At 38.1% G+C, this 14149-nt stretch overlaps 1 protein-coding gene across 8 annotated transcripts in view; it reads left to right on the top strand.

Moving 5' to 3' along the window:
• Positions 1 to 14149, top strand: part of LOC131163633 (uncharacterized) — a 36542-nt gene that overhangs the window by 4060 nt on the left and 18333 nt on the right. For 5 of the 8 annotated variants that reach the window (XM_058120255.1, XM_058120260.1, XM_058120262.1 and 2 more), the window contains exons 3-7: positions 4646 to 4681; positions 4771 to 4815; positions 5781 to 5864; positions 11168 to 11233; positions 11467 to 11505. In XM_058120255.1, the coding sequence (XP_057976238.1) occupies positions 4646 to 4681; positions 4771 to 4815; positions 5781 to 5864; positions 11168 to 11233; positions 11467 to 11505 (270 nt within the window). The remainder of the gene's footprint in view (positions 1 to 4645; positions 4682 to 4770; positions 4816 to 5780; positions 5865 to 11167; positions 11234 to 11466; positions 11506 to 14149) is intronic. The other 3 variants (XM_058120263.1, XM_058120259.1, XM_058120257.1) reach the window with 1 other exon arrangement.

Below are 14149 nucleotides of genomic sequence, written 5' to 3'. Positions count from 1 at the left end.
ACCACAGTTGTAGAAAAACTGTGCATTGCTGATTAATCACTCATGTGTATGGACATCAGATTGCTGATTTATTCACTAGGTATTTTGGGGGTGTTAGATTACCGCTTTACCTAAAAGCTTAAGCTGTTAGCTTGTAGAATGTAGGCCAATATTTTATATCAAGCCTTAACACTCCCATGCATGTGGAGATAAACAAACAATGAATAACACCCATTATAAGGAATAAGATGATTTTTAACAAACAAACAATAAACGTGGGCAACAAGACCCCAGGACCTCCTAGAAATCATGGCTCCAATGCCATGTAGGATTACCACTTTGTCTAAAAGTTTAAGCTGTTGGTTTGGGCCAACATTTTCTATCAAGCCTTAACAGGGGTGCCCAGGTTAAGTTCATTTGTAACGAATTAGGAGTGCATAATATATGTTAATGGTTGTGCACTGGACTGCCATTTTTTTTTAATATATGTTAATGGTTATTTAGTCGTTTAGCATTATTATTATGTGTTAGTGTTTTGTTAGTAATAAGTGTGAGTTAGTAAGGGTATTATGATCATTCCTATTGTACTTACGTATATTATAAATAGAGGGAGAGACCTATCATTGAGTTTAGGTCTTCCATTTTACCCAATTACTCAACATGGTACCAAAGCATGATCCAAATGAAACCCTATTCTCCTCAGCCGTTGTTGGAAAACACCATTCCCATGGCTGTCCTTCCTAGATTCACCTCCATCCCGTATTATTTCACTAAACCAACCATACACCCATAAATAGACACCCCCCCCTCGACAACTCACCCCACAAAACCCCATCGCCGGAGGACCCCATGCGCCCCACAGGCCGGCCAAATGTCAGCAGGGCCGACCCCACGCACTGGTGCATGAGTGAATTTCTGGCCACTTTGTTTTTTTTATCTCTGCCATGCTTTGATTCCTTCTTAACCGACTACGCATTCGCGGCATTCTGTTAATTTCTATTCAAGGCTTGTGAAGGCTTCTTTGTGAGTTTTTTGGAATCGTGGCAGCATTCATATGTTCAGTTGTGAGGCTGTGGCAGTGCTATATCTGTCGGTAAGTTGTTTACCTTGCCCATGGCAGTGCGGCACCCAAGGAATGGTTGTTTGATGCTTCATGAAGCTGTTTATCATTGGTTATTGAGTTTGTTGGGTCTGAAACAGTGGGATTTGCTGTGTTTTGTGATTCACTGTTCTAATTCCTTCCATATACCAAAATATCAAGCTGTTGGGCATGTGTTTTTTGCTCAAAGATCCAATCTTTGTTGTGACAATGCACTCATGTGTTGCTTTCTTGGGGCTGCATCTGAGGTATTTGGTGATTTGTTCATGGTCGTTTCAGTGGTTCACCTCTCCAATTGTACCAGTGCTGACTGTTGCTTTCTTGGGACTGCATCTTAGTTTGTTGGTGCTATGGCAGCCTTGTACTAATTTATCAATAACTTGTTCATGGTGGGTCACCTTGTTCGTGGTTGTTCTGATTGTTCCAGCAATTAATCTTATGATCATTGGTCTGAGTTTGTGAATGTTGGGATGGCGTTTGCAAATCCTGACAGTATGATTCCTATGTTAGTCACTTGTTTGAGTGTACCGCATGCTAGACTATATCAAAGGAGGAGTATTTAAGGGTTGTACAGTATCAGTTGTCTCAACAAGCATCTTATCACACTGCTTCTTTTGACCAGAAAGGTAATCCTACAATCTGCATGCCATCTGGTATCCTTCCTACTAGTCCTTGGATTATTGATTCCTGCTGCCACTGACCATGTTATAGGTGCAACCAACTTCTTTTTTGATCTCCAATATCCTAAAAATCTCCCTCAAGTTACCCTTTCTGATGGGTCCACTATTGCTGTTAAAGGGATAGGAACAGTAAATCCTACTCCTCCTATCTCTCTTTCTTTTGCTTTATATATTTCCAAGTCTCCTTTCAATCTTATGTCAGTAAGCTTACAAAGTCACTAAGGCGCATTCCTTTTTGATTCTATGGTTATTCAAGATCTGAAGAAGAGAAAAAAAATTGGCACAGGATGTGAGGCTCGTGACTTTACTACTTTAAGTCACCTTCTCCACTCATTGCTTGAACAATTGCAACTACACTAATTCAAATCCATTGTTGCCTTGGTCATCCGTCCTTGGACAAGTTAAAATAGCTAGTTTCTACATTGAGTTTTGTGTCTAATCTTGAGAGTGAGTCTTGTTAATTGGGCAAGTGTGATCATGTTCCCTTTGCTCCCTAGGTTGACAAATGGGTGGTTAGTCCTTTCATGCTCATCCATTATGATATTTGGGGTCCTAGTAGTGTCACATCAAAGTTGGGGTTTCGGTACTTTGTTACATTTGTTGATGACTACTCTAGGATGACTTGGTTATATTTAATGAAAGATCGTTCCAAGTTTGATATCTTTTGTGCTTTCTGTTCCCAAATAAAGACTCAATTTGATATGCCAATCAGGATACTTTGTAGTGATAATGCTAAGGAGTACATAAATACCCAATTCAGTACTTATATGACTAACTCTAGTATGATCCATTAGTCCTCTTATGCCCACACTCTACAACAAAATGGAGTTGTAGAGTGGAAAAATAGGCATATTCTTGAAGTCACTCGTACCCTATTGTATCAAATGAATGTCCCCAAAGTCTTTTGGAGTGATGTTATACTCAAAACTTGCTCCCACATCAATAAAATGGCATCCTTTGTCCTTGGTGGTAAAATCCTATATTCAGTTATCTTTCCTAAGGTTCTTTTGTTCTCCCTTCCTCGTCGTATATTTGGTTGTGTTCTTTGTCCATCCATTATTTCTAGGAATGGATAAGTTGGATCCTCATGCTATCAAATGTATTTTTTCTGAGCCATTCCTTTACTCAAAAGGGATATTGATGTTATAGTCCTACTTTACATCAATTCTTTGTCTTTGCTGATGTCACTTTTTTGAGTCTACACCATATTACTCTAATTCCTTGACTTTTGTTGATCTTTATGAGTCCTTTCCTCTGCTTTGCCTTCTAGACCCAAACCTAGTATCTGTGTCCAATCCTCCAACTCCTTCATCTAGTTTGAGTCTTTCTCATCGCTTGAATCATCCCAATTTGCAGGTATTCACACGGCGACTCAAGAGGGAAGTGCCTCCTCTAGATTCTACTACTATGCGTCTAGTTCCCTCGGCAGATGATCTTAATTCTCATGATGTTGATCCTCCAATAGCTGTTTGAAACGGTAAACACACTTGTACCCAACATCTGATCTCTAATTTTGTTTGTTACGATTTCTTGTCACCCTCTTATTACTGTTTTATTAGTTCTTTGTTTTCTGTTTCTCTTACAAGATCTATTTCTGAAGCCATATTCCATTCTTGGTGGAGGATGACAATGCTTGAAGAGATGCGTACACTACATGATAATGATACTTGGGATTTGGTACCTTTGCCTCCTGATAAGTCTGTGGTCGATTGTCGCTAGGTGTACAATGTGAGAGTCAATCCTGATGGTTCTGTGGCTTGTTTAAATGCTCGCCTTGTTGCTAAGGGGTATACTCAAGTGTATGGTTTGGATTATTCAGGCACATTCTCCTTGCCTTAGTATGTTTGTTCATTTCTTTAGCCACCACTTGTCATTGGCCTCTACATCAATTAGATGTGAAGAATGCTTTCCTACATGGTGATCTTTATGAGGAGGTATATATGGAGCTACCCCTGGGTTTGTTGCTCATGGGGGAGTCAGGCTTAGTATGTTGGCTCAAGAAATCATTGTACGGATTAAAACAATCTCCAAGAGCATGGTTTGGCCATTTTAGTGTTGTAGTACATGAGTTTGACCTTCATTGGTGTGCAATAGATCACTCTATATTTTATCATCATACTCCATTGTGCAATATTTGGCTTATTGTGTGTGGAAGTATGTTTTTGATCTTTTAAATGATATGGGGTTGTTGGGATCCAAACCTATTGATACTCCCATGGATCCCAATAGTAAGTTAATTCTATACATGGGTAATTTGTTGCCTTACCTAGGTCGGTACCAAAGAGTTTTTGGAAAAAAAAAAAGTTGAATTATCTTATATAGTCACTCGACCAGACATATCCTTCACAACAAGTGTTGTGAGTTAGTTTCTCAGTTCCCCAAGAAAAAGTCATCGGGATGCAATAATTTGCATTTTGAGATATCTCAAAGGTTTACCAGGGAGAGGTTTCTCATATTAGGATTGGGTCACACTCATATTCAGGGATATACAGATGTAGATTAGGCTGGATCACCTTCCGATCAAAGATCCACAACTGGGTATTGTATCTTTGTCAGTAGTAATTTGGTGTCTTGGAAAAGTAAGAAACAAATTGTGGTGGCTAGGTCACTATTCCGATTTCATGGAAGTTGGTTTTTCCTATAAATTAGGATAAATCAATATTTCAATAGGCACAATGTTTGTATTGCATGTTTGCATTTTATAGAAATTGCAATCCAGGGAATTTTTATTTCATTTTGAAAAGCTGAAGTTTCTTTTGTTCCCCAATTTGTGTTATTTTTCTTGATTTCTAATCATAGATTGTGATGTATATACCCCAGGTGTCTTTAAGATTGTTTGCAAATCTGATGTGCTTCTTTTTTTTTTTTTTTTTCTTTTTATTGTTAGCTGGAGATTGTGATGTCTACACCAGGTGTCTTTGAGGTTGTATTGCTCATGTAATTTCTGATGTTTTTAGCTGTACTTTGCCAGTATGCTTGAGAGCTTATGTGCTATATTTTCTCCTTATACAGGTTATACAACAGCTGGTGCAGGATCATCCTACAAGAGTCATAGGAGTAATAATTTTCCAGCTCCTTTGGATTCCTTATGCTTTATAGCTTCTAGCCTTGGTGACATGGGTACAGGGCTACCTCACATGGAGGCATGGGGGCTGGACCATGTGTCTGCACATTTGTGTGTATATTGCAGAACACAATCCTCATCCTTTAATTTTAGAGAAATTTCCCTTTATATTAGAGCAATTTCTTTGACTAACTTGCAAAGGGACTGGTGAGCTGCATTTCGCTTGTTCTTGAAAAATTCTTCTTTGTTTTTTATTGTGTTTTATTTCTTTGGGAGTGGAGGATGCCTCATGCCTCATTCTCCCTTTTGTATATTCTTTACTTTCTCTCTTGTTCTCTACTATTAATTAAGGGAAGAGGACGCAGTTTTCAATCTGCCTTCTCCCATTGTTCCAAAAAAGTTCTTTTTTATGGATTTGTAGTTAAAATAAAGTTTTCAATTAACGGGTAAATTAGGAATTTATATTTCTTTTTTTTCATACATATTTATCCATAAATTGCAACAAAAAAAAGTACAGATCTTTTAAAAAACTATCTGCCATGACTTTTGGAAAAACTATATACAACTACCAAAAGCTGCAGAGCACCCGCATCACATGTGCCCAGCGTACATGGCAAGTATGATATAATTCTTTGCTTCACTGAAAAAATGCAGTAGACCTGTTAGTAATCAAGTGAAGAGCATGCTCTTTCTACTTGTACCATAAATTATCATTTCAGTGAAAAAAAAAAAAATCACTTTGTAGTAGTTTATATCACAAAAAGGAACTACGTCTGTTCCTTTCTCTGTTCTGCACATTTGGAAGTTAATTTAGGTAGATTCAGACATTGCATGTGATCTAAGTTCATCATTAACCAAGATAATGCTTTGCGTAGCATCATGTTCTTGCTTCTTATTTTCCTCAACTCATTAAAATGGCTTTCTGAGAGTGGATTTGAAGCTGCCCTGTATCTTGCAGGTTGGGACTGTTTTAAATACTAATGATGCCAAAAGGGCCATGCATGCTGGAGCCAAATTCCTGATGAGTCCTGCAATGGTAAAAGTATGCATTCACTGTTGAAAAGCCTCATTGTGATTTGCCTTAAAACCTAAGACATTACTTTAGAAGTCTTCATTTTTTTTCCTTTTTCTTTTTTTTTTTTCTCTAAATGTACCCTTTGGCTCCATTTGCTTCCCCATAGATAAAGTTTCATGGCGTAAAGTAAAATTAACAATGCAAATTCTATTTCAGGAATAAAGTCCTTCATTTTTAAGCACTTTATTGCATTCTTGATGTTTTTTAGTAGGTCAAGCCCGTTACAATGGGTTCTTTTGAAGATCTGTGTTCAGGCCTAATTGGTTGAGTGTCAAGTAATTTGGCCTCTTTTTCAGCATGCAAGGCAGGTCTATAAGGTAGGATCTCAAAAAAATAAAATAAAAAATGGAGCCCAATAGTGGTTTTGTGTTGAGGAGAAACTATGAAGATGGGGCTTAGCACTGAAGCAGGCCCAAAGCATCAGGACCATAGGAGCCTTTGCTAACAGAATCAAATTTTTGTCTCGCTCTCGCTCTCTCACTTGTCCCTTCCTCTACCTTTCCTATGGATCTGATCAATCAAAAGTATGGAGGAGATTCTCCTCAAGTCTGTGGGGATCAAAAGGAAGACTTCCAATCAGCATCTGGAAAAGGTTGGGGCAGGATGTTGTTAAAACTTGATATATGTTGTTGGCTCACAACCTAACACCTTAAGCTTTTTAGGTAAAGTGGCTGCTTAACATGGTATCAGAGCTATGATTGCGAGCAAGTCTTGGGTTCAAGTCTTGGGTTCGAGTCTTGTTGCCCTTGTTTATTGTTTCATGGTTAAAAGTTATCTTATTCCTTGTAATGGCTGTTATAGTTTGTTCGTCTCTCCACGTGAAATTGGGCTAAACTTGCGAGTGTTAAAGCTTGATATACATTGTTGGCCCACAACCTAACAGCTTTAAATGGTTGCTTAATAGAGATTTGTTCATTTTTGGTAGAAGTCCTGACTTAGGAGTCGGTGGACTAGGATTGCTCTTTTGGATGCAGGATGGGTGCGCGATTTGTCTTTGATTTTCTACAGAATGGAGTGTTTCCCTTGTTACAAAACACTTGGAAGAACTCACTTTTGGGGGATGATTAGAATAAATTGAAAAGGTAAGTTTATGGAATTGGGGTGTCCTTGGAACGACAAGAGGTACCTATTTTCAGTCCTGGGGTTTTGGAAAGGGAGCGATGGCATAGTTTTGTGGTACGAAGAAGGTTCCTAATCTCAAGTGAGGTTGGGAATAAGTCATTACAACCTACTGATCAACAGAGTTGGAAGGATATGTTGATAAGTAATTCATTGCCAAAGTTCCAGCAGGGTGGGTGGCACCTGTGGAGGTGTGATGTGATCTCTGATGTATGTGGTGGTTGCTGCTAGTCCAGAGGGTTTTGTTGCAGCTAGGTTTTGTGATGCAGAGAGGGCTAGAGCCTGAGAGTCCAAGAGTAATGGAGTGAGCTTGGAGTTGGGTTGGCTGGGTATTATTCACTTTACTTTGCACTTGGGTCAGATATTGGGTACTTTGGCTGTCTCTAAATATGTTTAATGGGCAGCCCATGGTTTCAGTTAAATTACCCTATCTGGAGAAGGCACAATATTCATCTCAGGCTTTGCAAGATTTCCATGTCAGCAATCAGGCTCAAAGCTCACTTAATAATTTTAATGGGCAGCACATGGATTCAGTCAATGTTCCTTAGAAATTAGTCCTGTTTCACTGCAGAAGAAGAGCAGTTGGCTACTTTCTTTTTGCATGGAAGAGATGTTATTCCAGAGTCAGTAAAAGCCAGACTCAATTCAGACAACTTAGGGAGTATGGTTGATGTTTCCATACCTCTAGTGGAATAGGAAATCAGCAGAGGAGGGAACAATCAGTGAGCCTCCAGTGGTAGCTGTTGAAAGGTTTTTTGGTACAAAGAACCAAGAAGCATTTGTGGACAAAATTGATGTTCTTTTTTTCTTTTTCTTTTTTTGTGGGGGGGTGGGGTGGGGTTGGGGGGTGTTGCTATTAGTAAGGGAGAACCAACTTTGATAAGTTTAAGGGCTAAAGTTTATGCTCATCAGAAGGCAGTACAGATGGGTGTTGAAATGTTGAAAAGATTTTAAGAGGAGCGAGATAATTTTGGTGGTCCAATGACAGAAGTTTTAAGGAGAGATAAGAAGGAAATTTATGTACTGTTAAAGATCCTAATGTACGTTAGAATTCTACAAGTGTGAGGATTAGCAAAAGTAAAGAGAAGAAGAATGTGGGGTTATTGTGTGGGATGGGTCTCTCTTTCTCTCACAAAACCTGTCTCTCACTCTTGCATGAACTCGACCATGGATATGCTAGCAGTGGGTGATGTTAAAGTGCTCAATGCAGATTGAAGGATTTCCTTCAATCTGAGATTGGATAAGGAGGGGGAGACCCCTCTACTATGGGTGCTCAAGAATGACACCTCTCGAAATAGGTGGCTTGAGTTCTCAAAGGAGGCAATTTCCTGGTTTGCTGATGGTTTATCAACTCTCTTTTGGCTGGAAAGGGGCACCAGAAGTGTTTGTAAGGGATACCTTCACTGCTGGATGGCAATTAGGTGGACCGGGGGTGGGGAGGGTTTTGGAGTTAGGGCTGAGGGAGAAATTTTTCAATGTTTATTCCTGCAGGTGTTAAAGTAATTGGATGGCAAAGCTTTGTGAATGGGTTCTGTGAATTTGCGAAGGAAATTCATCACGATTTTGAAGGAGCAGGTGTTGCAAGCACTTTAGCTCCTAGATCGTGGAGTCAGGTGGCATAGAAAGGAAAGAAAGGCAAATGCTGAAGTCATATACAATCAGAAAAATTGTGTCTTTGGTGCGGGGTTGATCTGCGATTGAAAGAATTGGGGGTGCCATCACCAAAATATATTGCTGTGCATTCGGAGGCTAATGTCCATAAAGTGAAGGTATCTAGGGATCTGGAGGTTGCTGCAAGTCTTGCAGAGGCAACTAGGGCGATTGGGGATGATGAGGCTATGAATTCTGGGCCGGGTCATTCGGTACTCATTTTGGATTTGGACCAGGTATGTGAGGGAGAAGGTGCTTCTTTTTTAACAAAATTGGACCACTTAATAGAACAGGCTCAATGTTTAGACAATAATTCTATGAGCCTTCCTTTGGATTCAAAAGAAAGCTCTTTCAACAGGGGCTCTCACAGATGTACCTCATCTCTAAAAAGGCTCATTGCGAGGAATTGGGTGATCAGGCCTTTCCCGTCTGACCCTGTTACTGAACGGGTCCACATCTCGGCCAAAATTCACAGAAGCCAGATATGGGGGAAGGGGGGTATATGTCAGCTGTTAACAATGTCCAAATCCTCACTTCAGTTTTCCAAGAAGAGCATAGAACGGATCAACATTCAGAGCGTAATCAGGACAATTTTAGCTTGGTTCTGAAAACAGTTCATGATGAAAATGATGGCAATAATAGAAGTGTCAGATTGGCGGTTGATTCTGATTTTGCAGATGGATTAGAGGCGGTGCTCCAGGATTAATAAAAAAGAAGAACCTGGTTTGGGTAGGAAACCTGATGTGTCAGGCTTCAATTCTAAAAAACTTAAGGGTTTAAGTTGTATGCTTGTTGGAAGGCTGCTCTGATGGGTGTGGAAATGAAAAAATTATATGAAGTGAAGAGAGAGCATTCTGAAGAAATGAGGCTTAAGATTTTAAGGAGAGTTTCTGAATTAGAGTTGAGCATCATGGAAGATACACTTGCTAAGATGAAGGGTATAGAAAGTGATGGAGTTAGCAAAGGAAAGGAGGCTAAGAAATGGGGAGATTTTTCAGATAACGAAAGTGATGACATCAATGATTTTGATTGTGACGGGGGTTTGCTTTTGGATGAGATTCAGGAACAATATGGATATGTTTATGATTCCTGTGATGTTCTTGGGAACCTATAATATGTACATCCAGCCCCGTTCGGTAGGATTGGAGGGGGTTCCTATTTTTGAAAACAATGGGTTATGGAATTTTACCTACACCAGTGGTGGTGCTTTCTGGGAAGGATTTAAAGCCCGAGGTATAATGGATAAACTAGATTTAAAATTGTGTGATGCTGGAGGAATTAAAGTTCGCTTGGATGGGGTTGAGTACAAAGCGAAGAAGGGTTAGGGGAGCTAGCAAATTTAAAGTGCTTGGTGATTTACGATGGAAAGGGCTTGAAAAGGAGTTTTCTTGGTTAATTGTACTTATTGTTTTTAGGTGGACTTCTTGTCCCCTTAGGTTGTAACTTCTTTTTCTCAATCTAATATACCTTCTTTCACTATATTTAAAAAAAAAAAAAAAGTGGAAGAAATGGAACTGAAGTGAAGTCATGAGTTCGATTGTGACGGCAGGTTGCTTTTAGATGAGATTCAGGAACTATATGGATATGTTTCTAACTCTTCTGATTTACTTAGGGATATATCATATGTGCCTTTCATCTTCAATGGAAGGATTGGAGGAGTTTTTATTTATTTTTTATTTTTTATTTTTATTTTTATAACCAAAAAAAAAATTCATTGATAGAATAGCAATGTACAATTGGGAGAATAAGACATCTCCTTTTGAATGGGTGAATAGGATTGGAGGAGATTTCAGTTTTTGAATTTGAGGATGATGGGATGGATATGTAGCAACTGTATAAAGATGGAATTCTGCCCGCCTCTGTGGAGGAGATTACTGGAAAGGATTTAAAATTTTAGATTCAGTTTTCATAAGGCTTAAATTACAAATGCTTCCCTTTCCTAATTTAACAATGGTTATTGGTCGTTCATTGAGTATTTGAGCTAAATTCTCTGTTATGTGTTGGTGCTAAATGCAAAAAGTGTTCCCAAAAGGAACTTTTGAATCCAGATTGGAAGATAAATAATAGGAGTAACAGTATGATGGCGGTGACAAGTGAGAGGCGCGAATCACGTTGCTTTATCTGACTTCAAGCTTGGAAGCAAATGGCCATTGCATTACCGTCCTCCTATTTGTTTTCAGTTTTGGTTTAATTTTGCAAGAATGATGGATCCTGATAGCAAACAGAAATTGATTTGTGGAGAAACATAAATCATTTTATGGCTGAAACTTTTAGTTGATGTAATATATTTTTTTTTTCTTTCCATTGCCTTTTTATGAACACACAAACATATTGAAAGTATTTTTATTCTTCAATTTGATGGTCAAACAAATGGAGCCTCTGATTCAATTAAGTCTGATGGCGATTCACCCTGTCAAGTCCCTATTGTAAATAAATCAATTGCAGTCTGTTGCCCAATATGTTTTCTTCTTTTTTCGCTAAACGTGCTGTATGATCATCAGGACATTCTAGATTATGACCAAGCTGGCGAAGCTCTATACATACCTGGTGTAATGACCCCAACAGAAGTAAGAGCATCTTTTTGATCTCATCTCTTTTTAAGTTTTAAGGCTTCATTGCTAGGTTATTTTATTCAATTTGACTTTTTATAATGTTTATTTTCTTGGTCTCCTCTCCTTGCATGCAGTGAGTTTGGAATATATACTTCTTTTTTTTTTTTCGTTCTGGATTTCAGCTTGAGTTTTTGGCTTTTGAACTATATTCCTGTAATTTATATTATTTGTTATTTTGTGTTCTGTAGATATTATCTGCACATAATGATGGAGCAAGAATTGTCAAGGTGAGACTTATTGTGGTTTGAATGTGGAAATCTATTGGCAAAATACTAATGTCATAATCGCATGCTATTGATACAAGTATGATGTTATATTTTGTAATTACCGTATGACATAATTTCAAAAATAATTGTCTGCTAGGTAATTTTAGATGTGGTGGTAGACTAGTATTTCATGATTTGCATTTTCACTTCAACCCATGTTTTTGCTGGACATATTGCTATAATGTGATACTTCTATAACTAGAGATATATGTGACAGCATTACTATACGGATTTGTATTTTAGACCACTGCATTGGATATCTATTAATAGCTTTACAATATTTCTAGGGTACATTTTTATTTTTCATATTAAATAGATGCTGAATGGGCTTAGAAATTGATGGCTTGATAGAAATAAATGATTATTCAGTTGGGAATGATTCATCAAATATTGACAAATTTCTGTGCAATGTTAGTTTCAAAGTATTAACATTTATAAAAATGTGGGGCTACTCATGATAACTTGCTTTGGAGTGATGTGGTTTATCTTGCTTGCTGTGGGTGTTTGTAAGTAGTTTCTTTCTTAATTTTTCTCTGGAAGACTTACAGCTGGATTGGTTGGCTTTGCTTCATTGAGTTGTCTTGTTTCTTTTTTACTTTGGCCCTATAGCTGTTTTATTTTTGTAAGGACATTTTGTTCTCCTTGTTTTCTGCTATTTTTTTGTTGCATCTTCTTTTCTCGCCTGATACAAGTTCTTTGTTTATCAAAATCATTCCAGTTTTCTGTTCCCCCGGGGGGGGGGGGGGGGTGATAGAGAGAGAGAGAGAGAGAAGCATGGGAGGTGGGTAGGTGGTTTCCAAGAACCCCAACTTTTTTCCACATTCTAGGAATGCATATTTCCTTTTTAAATCTTATCAATCTTTAAGGTTCCCTTTAGTGGGGACGGCAGCAGTACCAGAAAGCAAAGTATCCGTAATGTGACTTTAGTGCAAAGTTAAGTGTACTTTAAAAATTTTTTATTTTAGTTTAACCATTTTACCTAAAAAGCTGTATTTCAAGCCTTAAAACCCATATCCAGCCCAATTACACATGCAGGGAGAAACAACAAATAACACCAATTATGGGGAACACAATAATTTTTTAACAAACTTACTATAAACGCAGGCAACAAGACCAGAACCCAGGACAATCAATAAATAACACCGTTGTGGGAAACAAAATAATTTTTTAACCAAACTTACAATAAATGCGGGCAATACGACTAAAACACATGACCTTTTGGCGGCTGATACATGCAACCACTTTACTAAAACTAGCTGTTTGGTTGTGGTCCAACAATGTATATCAAGCCTTAACAGCCACAAGTCATCTTCAAGTGTATGTTTGGCCTCCCTTTTTGGCGGCTTCTCCTTTTTTAAAGCAATGGTAGGTTTGAGGCATTTGGCAACCTGCTTCTTGAGCCTCTTAAAAAGGCAACTTTTAGCTTTTTTGTGGAAGCTTTTAAAATTTAGAAATTTCAAGCTTTTAAGGCTAGCTTTCGTCCACGAAAATTTATGTTGTGCATGTTTTCTTAACTTTTTACCAATATTACGAAGTTGCATGAGCTAAATCCTTGAGTTGGTCTAGAAAGGAGTCTCATTTGATGGATGTGCCTGGTTGTTTTTTTCTATATTCTGTGAGATATTTCAGTGACAATCTTTAAAAGTGGTGGTTAATACCAATGATTTGCTTCAGAAGAGAAGAACTAAGAAGGTCCTTTCCCCTGACATTTGTGTCCTTTGTATGAGGACCTAAGAGACTTGGGCAGATCTGTTTCTTCATTGCCCTTTCACCTTGGCTATTTGGAATAAGTTATTTGCTATATTTTGTGAAAATTGGGTCTGTCTATGCACTTTGAAGGCCTTTTATACCATTCCTTTTAGGGGTTTTGGCAAAGGAAATGATAGGAAAGCTCTATGGTGTTGCACCATTATGGCTATCATTTGGTGTGTTTGATTGGAAAGGAATGCTAGAATATTCAAAGGTGTGCTACTGCTAACAATTTTTTTTGGAATAGAGTGGGATATTTTGTGTCGCTGCGGGTGTCAGCAAATGGGATTTTTTTTTTTATTATCATTTTCCTCTGAAGACTTGCAGCAGGATTGGTTGTCCCTTTTACATTGAGTTTGGTTCTCTGTTTAGGTTGCATGCTTTGTTACTAGTTTCTATTGATGTAAAGGGAGGATTTCTTATTCTCCCAGTCTTTTCTTTTTCCTTTTCTTTTCTCTTTCTAATTTTCTGATGTATATTCTTCTCTCTTTTGATACAATTCTTTGTTTATCAGAAAAAAAAAAAGTGGTAAGATGGTGAGGTCATTTTGTGCCTTGTGATGCTGTTCTATGATTGAATTTGAAATGGAAGAGTGCTGCAAAAGGCTTCTTAGGGGATCTCCAGTCTGTACTCTGTAGTAGGGGGTCTACTACGGGGATCACATATTACAGTGTAGGGATTGTTGGTCAATCATATTAGCTTTTTTTTTTTGTAAAATCAGATAGCCTAGGCTGTCAGATTGTCAGTTTCTTTTGTGCGTTGTGGCACTGGATACTATTTATGAGGTCAAAACTCCTCTGTTACAAATAAGGCAGACTGGTGGAGATGCAGATATCAACTAATAAGATGAAAATAT

This window comes from Malania oleifera, chromosome 9 (assembly GCF_029873635.1).
Source record: "Malania oleifera isolate guangnan ecotype guangnan chromosome 9, ASM2987363v1, whole genome shotgun sequence".
Classification (NCBI taxonomy): Eukaryota; Viridiplantae; Streptophyta; class Magnoliopsida; order Santalales; family Ximeniaceae; genus Malania; species Malania oleifera.
Note: the sequence above shows the minus strand (reverse complement) of the source record. Positions and strands in the feature narration are given on the sequence as shown.